General features: G+C 33.1%; 1 protein-coding gene across 2 annotated transcripts; it reads right to left on the bottom strand.

Annotated features, from left to right (window-relative positions):
• Positions 1-7,812: 7,812 nt before the first annotated feature.
• Positions 7,813-10,832, bottom strand: LOC145036378 (transcription factor MYB124-like). Of its 2 annotated transcripts, XM_078984823.1 has the most exons (10): positions 10,408-10,832; positions 9,891-10,227; positions 9,769-9,815; positions 9,603-9,659; positions 9,426-9,498; positions 9,183-9,238; positions 8,909-9,079; positions 8,727-8,824; positions 8,389-8,603; positions 7,813-8,307 (listed from the first exon to the last, which is right to left on the bottom strand). In XM_078984823.1, exons 2-10 carry the CDS (start codon positions 9,975-9,977, stop codon positions 8,197-8,199), a joined length of 915 nt encoding a protein of 304 aa, XP_078840949.1. In that variant the 5' UTR covers positions 9,978-10,227; positions 10,408-10,832; the 3' UTR covers positions 7,813-8,196. The 2 variants fall into 2 exon arrangements, with proteins under 2 accessions (XP_078840949.1, XP_078840950.1); XM_078984824.1 differs by lacking the exon at positions 10,408-10,832 and having other exon boundaries at positions 9,592-9,659; positions 9,891-9,980.
• Between the last annotated feature and the right edge of the window lie 245 nt (positions 10,833-11,077).

The raw sequence follows: 11,077 nt of genomic DNA on the forward strand, positions 1-11,077 counted from the left end.
TATTGTTGTTGAATGTTTTTTTTCCTGTTGAACTTTTGACTTTTGTTGTTGAGATTGATAAATGTTCAGAATGTGCAATTGATTTGGTTGTTGTTCAGTTCATGTTTGTTGTTCATATGATCATTTGCTAATGATGTTGATAAATTTATATGTTTATTGATTTTGCTGATTATGTTCTCGATGAATTCATCCCTTTGCTTATTATTGTTGAAAGGGTAAAATGGTCATTTTCATCAGTAAGCATATGCAGTCAGATTAACAATCAAACAACATAATTTCTTACTCAATCAGGATTTCTTACCCAGACAGATCTTTCTTAGTCACCGCTTTTTCAGTCAGCAACTATCAAACGGGGCCTCACTGTGTTATAGCCTTGAGTGGCTACAGAGCTGTGTTTGGTATTTTGGGGAACTCACTAAGCTTCGTGCTTACCGTGTTATGTGCTATGTGTTTCAGGTTTTTCTCAGGATCACAGGAAGGCACAGACTTGATTGTACACACAAACGAAGGTGTTATGTTTTTAGGATCCTGGATTTATATCATACAATTATGGAGTTGCGATTTGTAAATTAAATAAACGAGATGTTGTGAAATGTGTTATGAGAATTATGTAATTTTAAATGAAAATTTTATTTGAAAATTTACGACATTACACCACACATTCAGTTAGATGTAGAATCAAACAACATGGTTTCTTACTCAATTAATTTTTTTTACCCATACAGACTTTTCCCAATCAGCACTTTCTCAACTAGTAACTATCAAACGGGACCTAAATTTTTTGAATATTTCAAATGTAAATGAACAAAAAATGAGTAATGTATTTAAAGGACCATATGATCAGGTTCTTAGTATGTGGGTTTTACAAATAGTGTAGTATTTCCACGATTGTTTTGTTTCTTCCGGTGTTGGTATGTCTACGAGGAAATCAATCAACATTTGTGTGTTAATACTTGCTTTTGGTTTTTGTTCAATATCGTGTTCCCCTAGCTCGATAACCTATTTGGCTAATCAACCTGATATTTCTGGCATTAAAAGGATATGGCGTATTATTTGGGTGGTCAGTACTTTAATGTGACGTTCTTGGAAGTATCTCCATAGTCATCGACCATATAGACTGGTACGAGTATCAGTTTCTCTAGCATTGGGTAATTTTACTATGGGCCTTGTAGAGATCTACCAAGAAAGTATATTGGTAATTGTTTCTTTTCATGCTCTACTGTAAGGATGACACTAATCGCATCTTGGGGTGCCGCTAGATAAATTACAGTTATCGACGTGTAATTCGACATTTTGCCCAATTTTGTCTTTGAATATTTTGTCGACGAGGCGCTAATAAGTTGTCACAATCTTTTTTTACCCCAAATGGCATCTTCTGATAGCAAACGGTGTCATGGTCTGCGTAAAATGTTTTTTTCTCTTCATCTTCTTTCCTCATCAGTATTTAGTGGTAACCTTTGTAGGCATCAAGGAAACATTTCCACTTGAAACCTTCAAATATTTCACTTTTTGGTCTGATTTTGGATGGAGTAGCAATCTTTTTGTAACACCTGTGTTTCCAGGTATTTTTATTTATAACTTAAATTATAAAAATGATGCATTTTGGTCCATTAAGCGGGACAATTAACAATTTAAATAGAAAATTCACATTTTAATATAGTCAATTCAAAGTTTCAAACACAAAAATCATAGTTTAATACACAAAATTCAGAGCTTAAGATAGGTAATTAACAGTTTAAAAAAATTACAGCTTAATACAGTTAATTCACAGTTTAAAACACAAAAATCACAGCTTAATATACAAAATTCAAATCTTAATACAATAAATTCACAATTTACTTCACAAATATATATATATATATATATATATATATATATATATATATATATATATATATATATATATATATATATATATATATATATAGATTCACAGCCAAATTATAAACTTAAAACTCTTAATACCATTATTCACAATTTAATACGCGAAATTCACAACTTATAAAATAAATTTATAGTTTAATACATAAAATTCATGACTTAATATATTAAATTCACAGTTTAAACAGAAAAGTTACAACTTAATGCAACCATTTTACAATTTAAAACACAAAAATCACATCTTAATACACACAATTCATAGCTTAAGACAATAAATTTACAATTTACTACACAAAAAAAAAACATGCATTCACAACCATATTATCAAATTAAGACTTTTAATACATTAGTACACAAAATTCATAGTTTAATTCAAACCAATCTACATTCACAACTTAAAAACAGTTAAAACTAAGATTAACAAAAGTAGACAACAAATGAGAGATTAAAATATCAAACTCATATTTTAACAGAAAGAAAGAAAAAAAATTGCATCACAGAGATATGATGTACAAACAATTCATAAAAATCAAAAGATCTTGACACATTTCCATGGGAAAAAAGATATTATTTCGCTAAAGGTATATCCTGATACATACAACCATTGGTAAAGAAAAATCATAACTCTATGTTCAAAATATGCATCAAAACACAAAAACTTCAAGAATAAAATCAATCTGAAGTCATATTACCTCGCTTTGAGTGAACCTCCACTGGATTTAAAGAATGATCGTCGCCAAGGACATAATTCAGATCAGGAGATGTTGAGAGCACGTGCCATTAACAAAAATAGTTGGGAAGACATCGATATAAGCATAAGTTAGGAAATATAAAGTCCCTTGGTCGTCAAAGATGAACAAGATAGTTGGAGGTGGTCAAAGAAAAGTAGATCTGGAGGAATCAGAGACAAATCATATATATATATATATATATATATGGAGGCGATTTTGGTAGATCCTCATTGCTCGCCTGAGTTATAGATCTAGAGAAAGGTAATCGTTGGTGTTAGAACACCGGATAAAAGAGAGAACGACAATAGATGACGTTTTTTGTGTTTTGGAAAGGACATACGTCATAGACAAAGCACAAATAATAGATATGAAGGTGTAAAAGGACAGATCGGGTATTTTGGCAGTGATACTTGCGGTTCATAACAGACTTGAAGGTGTAGAAGGTCAGTTCTATCTTTGAGTCACCAGAAGTTCCAGATCTAAAGGTGTAAAAGGCTAGATATGGCTTAGAGTCGCTAAAAATTTTAGATCTGAGATTGACTTGCTAGTGCTTAAATTTTTTTGCATGTTCATTGGTGGTGATTTTGGCTGACGGAAGGAGGCAGCAGAGTGATGGTGGTAACACAACTGTGGTGGCAAGAGGCTGCGACAGGGTGGACGGTGGTGGTAGTTGGAAGAGACAGTGGTAGAGTTTTGATATAAGTTTCTGGAAATTTGAAGAAAGTTTGAGGGGAAGAAATCTCCAGATCTTACTTTTATAAATTACTAGATTATAACTCGTGGGAACCACAGTTACAAAATTAATTAAAATTTCTAAGTAAAAATGTAGCACCTAGTTCCTTGTATGTATTTCATTCAAGTATTTTTCCCAATCTGGACTGAGACTCGACGATTTGATGGCCCAACTCGTCGAGTAGTAGCGGTTGGACCCGGGGGTTAAGTGGCGGACTCGTTGAGTCGGCGAAAAGACTCGATGAGCAGGCTCTGGCTGGGCAAAAGCCTAATTTGAGGGTTTGCACCCTATTTAAACGACCTTATACATCCTCCATCGCCCCTTTATGCTCCTAGAACACTCCATTTCGAACCCTAACTGTGTTGTGAAAGATCTAAGGGCTTTTTGGTGGTTTTAGTGCTTTGTGGTGACAAGAAGGAAAGAAACACCAAGAGGAATCAAGAGGAGACCAGAAAGAGTCAAGCTTGTGCATAATCTACAGTCGTTAGAAGGTATAAAGTAGACACCTTACTCCTTCTTGCATTAGATCCCTTTTGGGGAGATTTAGGGCTTTTATAAGCCATTCTTGGTGACCAACCATGATTGCAAGCATAGTTGGGGTTTGAGGCTTCAGATCCAGGCTCCTTAAGGAGTTAGAAGGCAAAACGGGATTGCCTTTGCACCCATGGAAAGCCGCATGCAACTTAAGAGCCTCTTTTATTGTCTTTTTAGCTAATAGTCCCATGCATGTACGTAAAGTTTGTAACTTTACGTGCTAGATCGATCTTAGGAGCCTAGATCTATCATTTGGACAAGTGTTGTACACCAGTAATCGATAAATGAGTATTGGACGACCCTGACTCGACGAGTCGTTCTTGGGACTCGGTGAGTCCAATGCTTGATGTCCCCAAATCTGTTGAGGGTTGAGGGGACCCACTTGAGTGTTAGAAGGGTTTTAGAGGGTCCAAGGGAGTGGCCCAACGTATTAGACTTAGCCATAGACCTGGAGTTCATAGGACTCGACGAGTGGACGAGCAGACTCGGCCAAGGCAATCTCCCACCTATTGAAGATGAACTCGACGAGTTGTTCACACAACTTGGCGAGTCAAGGTCAGGACTTGTTCATAGGATGGGGATGAACTCGACGAGTTGTTCATACAACTCGATGAGTCGGATGAAGGTTCATTCGAGGTTATTTTAGAAGGAGGACTCATCGAGTCGTTGCTAAACTCGACAAGTAGAAGCGTGAACAAGGCCAGATGAAAGGATAGGTCTTGACGAGTTGGCGGCCCAACTCGGCGAGTCAGGTCAACTGAAAGTTTACTTTGACTTTGACTTGGTTAGGGGTAAAATAGTCATTTTACCCTAAGAGTAGTTATCAGTGTCTGATTAAGTGTTTTATGGATTTATAGCCGGAGGATCACCAGAGCAGCAGTCAGACATCTGTCGATCAAATTTTCAGCAGTCAGCCTTACGAGGTGAGTTACCTTCCAGTAGTGGTGGGTCTGAGGCACTAATGACGGCCCACCAGTAGGAGTCGTATGTTAGATGACTGTCTTTGTGATATTCATCTAGGTTTGCTACTATCTGATATGTTATGTGCTAGTATGATATGATGTTATATGCTAGTAGCAGTAGGGGAGACAGTCCCCAAGATTTTCGGTCGATAGGGCCAAAGGGGGTAGTCATACCCAATCATGCTAGATAGAATACAATTATGTGTTACATGTTATGTGGTAGTAGTAGATGGGTGAAATAGTTCCCAGTATCTGGTCGAGAGGATCGAAGGGGAGGCCAACACCCATATATGCTAGGCAGTATCCGGTTGAGAGGACCGAAGGGAAGGCCAGCACCCAGATATGCTAGGCAGTATCTAGTCAAAAGGACCGAAGGGGTAGATCGGACACCCAGATATGCCTGACAATTTATGCATGTTATGTGATTATATGGTATGTGGTACGATAAGGGAACTCACTAAGCTTCGTGCTTACAGTTTTTAGTTTTGTTTGAGGTATCTCTTCAACGAAGGGGTAAGAGCTGGCGCGGTAGATGCACATCATGCACTCACACGTTGGATTTTTGAATTATGAGATTGTTGGGATTGTACTTTGACATTGTTACATTTATGATTTGGTTTTCAGACATGAGATATTAGTTTTATGAAATGATGTCTTTACTATGTTTTCTTATGGAAGTTTTATAAATCAATTAATTAAAAAAATGAAATTTTTGGACTAGAAAATTGAGATGTTACAAAAAACTCAAAACTATTAATTAATTATTTTAAATAACTTATTAATTAAGAGATATCTTTTTTTAGTTATATATAAAATTATAATAATTGATTCAAATAAGTACATAAAATTATATCATCTTATAATTTATATAAACTTTATTTTATTTTTTATTCTAATGTTATTAATTTAATATAATTAAAATGATAAATTTAAAATTTGAAATGGAAAATCAATAGATTGACAAATGGTATGATATTAATTATAATGTCTAACATGGTGAAACATGACGAAAGAACTACTCTTTAATTAATATAGGGAGAGAATATGTTGTTTTAATGTAAAAGTTTTAAAATGACCATATTAACCCTATTGGTAGCATTTATCAAAAAAAAAATATTAAAAGAAAACAAAAATAAATTAAAATTAAATGGTTCTTAGAGTTCTTATTATTTGAACTTTTATATATATATATATATATATGGTTAATTTATTGTGAAAACTTAAAGATTTGCAAAAACTCAAGAAACCATAATCTACCTAACATTTTTCAAAATCGACACCACTAGAATTGCGTCTAAGTCAAATGTAGGTTAAAAAAAATTGTCCTTTTTTTTAAACGGACATATATGCCATTTGAATGTGCAATATATGCAGATTTTGTATTTTCTTCAAAGTTTTTCAACATCAACACAACAATTAGACTTTACTACCAGCGCCTAAGAGAATCGCAATTTTAAAATGTTAAAAGAAAAAGAAAAAAAAAACCAGAAAAATGTGCATATAAGCAAATTCCAAAATGAATCTCTTTTAGATACAACATTTCCACTCCAATTGTGGTTTTGGTTTCAAAAAATGTTGGTCGGATTAGAAGTTCTTGATAAAACTATAATAAAGCTCAATAATATATTTTTTATAAAAATAAATATTTCACAACCAGAAAATATATAAAAAAAACAATGTTACATGAATAATTTCTCAGTTAATATGTAGTGTTGATATGTATCTTGATTTTTTTTTTCGTTGATTATTTTAATGTTCGCATTGACTTCTTCTTGCTTCTTTGGCTCATGAAAAACAAACATCACAAAACTCATAATGTTTGTTTTTTCCAAATGTCTTACTTGATCAAATCAAATTCTACATTTTAAGGTTAAAAGGACCGATTCTTTTTATATTAATTCATGTTTTAAATTTTTACCGTGATTTTTATATAATTTGCACTAAATTTATTTACACTATGTTGAGTAAATTTCAGATAGTTTAACGTCCTAACAACATGTTTTTAATCTAACGTCAGATGTTCTTCCATGAGAGTTCAGTTCCTATAACACATAGGATTTAAGAAATAATTTTAGTAGTCGTCTTTAAAAAAAAATACTTTAACAACCAAATTCATCTTTTATTAATTTTAAAAATTCGTATTTTAGTTCTTTACATCAATACGTGACTTCAGATCTTTATATCAATACGTGACGCTTGGTCTTGACAATCACTTCAGTGGTAGCCAAAATAATTCTCATCTTAACAGGAGACCCACATTCAATATCATGAATTAATGCTCTTTTTTGAATTGGTCATTTTATCTTTTTTGAAATTGATAGCAATTGTTAATGATTCATAAATATAATGTTTTGTTACACTCAAAATATTGACATCACCTTAACGCCATCCTTACCCAACGTTTATATAGTCTTATTGGAAACTGTCAAATTGATAATTTTTATTTCGCAAAATACTTCTTTTTAGATGGTGAAAACCTAAATTTATTTAGATGATTTTTTTAATAATAATAAAATAAAAAAACATTTTTTCTATTAGTGCACCATTTTTTTTTTAAAAAAAAAAAAGAAAAAAAAAAAACTATCAAATGATTCTAATAAGAGTAAATTACACGAATGGTCCCTATGGTTTGAAATAATTTATGTATTTGGTTCCTAACTTATTTTTTTTAACTCGAAAGATCCATACTATTTGTTTTTGTTACGCATTTCGTTTCTATCCTACCTAAAAAGACTATTTTGCCCTTGATTTTTTAATTTATTAAAATAAACATATCCCATCCCCTCCCCTTGCCTACCCCACTATTTTTCTCTATTGAAATAATATTCTTTTTAGATAAGTTAGGGACTAAACATGCAAATTACCCCGAACCATAGGGACCATTCATGTAATTTAGTCTTCTAATAATTATTTTGGTCCTTATTATATTTGTTGTCTTTAATAGATAGTTACTCATGTTCAATACAAAATCTTATGCACACAAAAATCATATATATGAAAACCAATCAAATGACAAAAATCCATACACACTACAATACAAACCAAGAAGAAACAAACAAACAGGAGTCTAATTCACTCTCTTTTATACTTTAACTACCCCCATCTCTTCTCTAACTATATATATATAGTGGGGGGCATAAATGTAATTATCAGCTATATGCCGATGTATACACACACTCTCAAACACACACAAAAATTGTTCTGTACAGAATTTGACATATTTTAAGCCAAATCCTTGTGAGGGGAATATCAAATACCGGAATCTGAATTCCCCCAAAAACCAAACACACTAAAAAAACAAGATTCAATAAAACACTGGAATCACTGATTCCATAGAAACTAGAAAGGCTTTCATTTAAAGGCAATGGAGTAGGGCTCTTTTGCAAGGTGGAGATTGTGAGGTTCTGGAGGTTGGATTCGGAATTGCTGATTCCATTCCAAGTGTTTTGAGCAGGAAATTCCTTTCCTGTAAAATAATAAAATAAAGGTCAAGTTATTGCTTCTAAATGATGTCAATAATATTAATAAATAAATAAATAAAAATTACGCTTTCTGAAAACTGTGGGCTTGGAATTCCTTCTGCCATTGATCTAAACAATGGAGTTACTTGGAGTGGGGAACTGAACTCTGAATTTGGCAAGGGGTATTTTCGTCCATCACATAAATCATTTGCTTTCTCAATTGTTTTAGAGGAAATAGTTTCGGGGGATCCTTGATTTAATTCAATGAGAGATTTTCCTTCAACTGTATTTCCACTAGATTCTTTTTATCAACCAAAAAGAACTTATTAGCATTCATAAATAAATATTTCATGTACAATTCCATTTTATTATTTACAAAAAAAAAAAAAAAAAAAAAAAAAAAAAAAGAATCCAAGAATTTTACCGTCTTTACAGGGTTTCTGCAATATTACCACAAATGGAGGTCTTACTTTCTGCTCTTTAGCATCACAATCTTCCATTGTAGCAACAATTTGTTTCCCCCTATTCAAGGTTTAAAATTTAAATTTTTAATCTTGTTCATGTGATCAAAAATTCAAAACTATATAATATATATATGTAACATACCTTATATTCATATGTTGCATTGAAGTGTCTAAAATTTTATCTGTATTTTGTCTTGTTCTTTTGTTATTGATATTCATGTTAACTCCATTGTTGTTCTCTTTAGTTGATGAGTCACACTTTGCTTTCTTCTTAGATAAAATGGAAAACCGATTCTTCACTGCATTATCTGTCCTGTTTACAGTGACATTTATTTAAAAACTGTTAATAGAAAAATCATAGATATTAATTAAGTTCTTAATGAAAATATGGGAATCAAAGAAAACAATTTATCTACCTTCCTGGAACCACTTTTGCAATCTCAGTCCATCTGTTCCCAAAAATCTTTTGGGCCTATAAATAAAGTGATTAAGTCAGTAGGGTTATTAGTTCTTACCTAATCCACTTTTTCAGAGTACAGAGTCATAGTGGGATGAAAATATGATGCTTTGATTATGTTCATTGGGTCCCACCAGTAATAAAGTACACATTCATGACTTGAAGTAGAATAAAAAAGAGTCTTGTAAAAGTAGAACTTTACTTGGCATAAGAGCATATCTTCCTCATGTGACCATCCTCCTTTTTTGAAATCAGAATTTAAATAAGTAAACCACCTGCATTACAGGTTTTGCATCATAAATTCATAATCCAAGATTTGTAATTCCATAATAAAAAAGAGTATGATGATTGATAAAAGTGATACGAACTTGTGGTTTACCTTCTTCTGCATTGCCTTGTGGTTTTGTTCTCAAACTTGGATGCAATAATTGCCCAACTGCAGATATGATATAATATCTGTAAATCATTATTGGTTCCAAAAGATTTGAAATGGGAAAAGTGAAAAGTGAAAACCTAGTTGATTGGTTTAAGTAAAGGAATCATACTTATTGGTTCCATGAATACGAATTTGCTCCCTTAATATGTCATCATCCTGAAGGAGAAATAAGTAATAAGCCACGATATGAGTGAAAAGGATAAAGGCTTAATCAGGGAGATGAAACTGAACCTCTTCAGACCATGAAACTATGTGCCTCTCTTTCTGCTTCGGATCATCTTTATCACTGTTGCTACAATCACAAGCTTTCTTCTTCATATTCTGCAGGTATGAGTATCAGTACCTCTATCTCCTTTATCCAGAAGATCCACTTCTCGCATGCTAAAGTGAGACTCTATGTTGAGGCTTTATGTGTGGGTGTAATTTGAGTTAAATAAAAAGGGGCCAAAAGGAACTCTAAATGTCCCTTTTTAAGGGGGGAAACTTTACAGGTTATTGTTTAGTTCGAAAGGACCACCACACCACACGCACTTTTAGGTTGAATTGGATATGAATCACCTTGGATGATCTGAAAAACATGCAAACGGAATTGAACATTAAAATCAGAAAGTTGAAATTCTACGATTGACGATACGATCAAATGAAAAATTCAACGATTTCTATGAAGAGTTCAATCAAATTACGAATAGAACGTAATCAAGCTACATAAATTTGGGAGCAATGATTAACACTAAAAGGAATATATTACCTTTTGGTAGGGCATATCACGAGAATCGAGAACGATGAATATCCGTGAACCGAGTAGTGGTGTTATGAACAACTACTTTGAGCTAACTGTGTAGCTTTTGTTATTCTCGAATAGCTTTATCTGTAGGCATACGATTGAAAGAGAGGGAGAATCGGTTTCCGTAAAAACTTACGACGTTATCCACCACCACAGCCGCACACAGACTGCCGTACGTATCTGTGTGATTTTGTAACCAGGCTAGATAGAAGTTCAAGCCTCAGATACAAGCCTCTTCAATGCTTTGTTTCATTCTTTCTTCAGAGCTCCGTCGTGGGTGTGTGGTCGCGACGGCGGTGGTGCACCTGGTGGTGGTGGTGTGCGACTGTGTGGTCAATGGTCAAGCATGTGGAGCAGTGATTTCTCTATAAACGTGTATTTTTAAATATTTTATACCGTTTAGTAGTCTTTATTATTTTTCAAAGACCCACTTTTTCAAAATTTCAAAACAAATCTTTTTCATATTTGGAAATTTATTATTGCATTTATTTGCCATTTGTTTGTGTTCAAACTTCAACGTAATATAGTTATGTTACAAAAACATTGATTGATAGTGTTTTTTAAAATAACTATGTGTGTGATCCCATGTTGAACCACGGATATTTTTTTTTGTTTCCTTGCAATCATCAAATTT

This window comes from Lactuca saligna, chromosome 3 (assembly GCF_052625555.1).
Source record: "Lactuca saligna cultivar CGN05327 chromosome 3, ASM5262555v1, whole genome shotgun sequence".
Lineage (NCBI taxonomy): Eukaryota > Viridiplantae > Streptophyta > Magnoliopsida > Asterales > Asteraceae > Lactuca > Lactuca saligna.

Bases quoted from the DNA above. Each gene is read 5' to 3' on its own strand.
- LOC145036378 (XM_078984823.1), bottom strand. From the start codon at position 9,977: ATGAAGAAGAAAGCTTGTGATTGTAGCAACAGTGATAAAGATGATCCG. The intron at 9,660-9,768 runs GTATGATTCCTT...TCATATCTGCAG, and splicing joins CGTATTCATGGAACCAATAA to TTGGGCAATTATTGCATCCA. The intron at 9,239-9,425 runs GTAAAGTTCTAC...CTTTATTTATAG, and splicing joins AAGATATGCTCTTATGCCAA to GCCCAAAAGATTTTTGGGAA.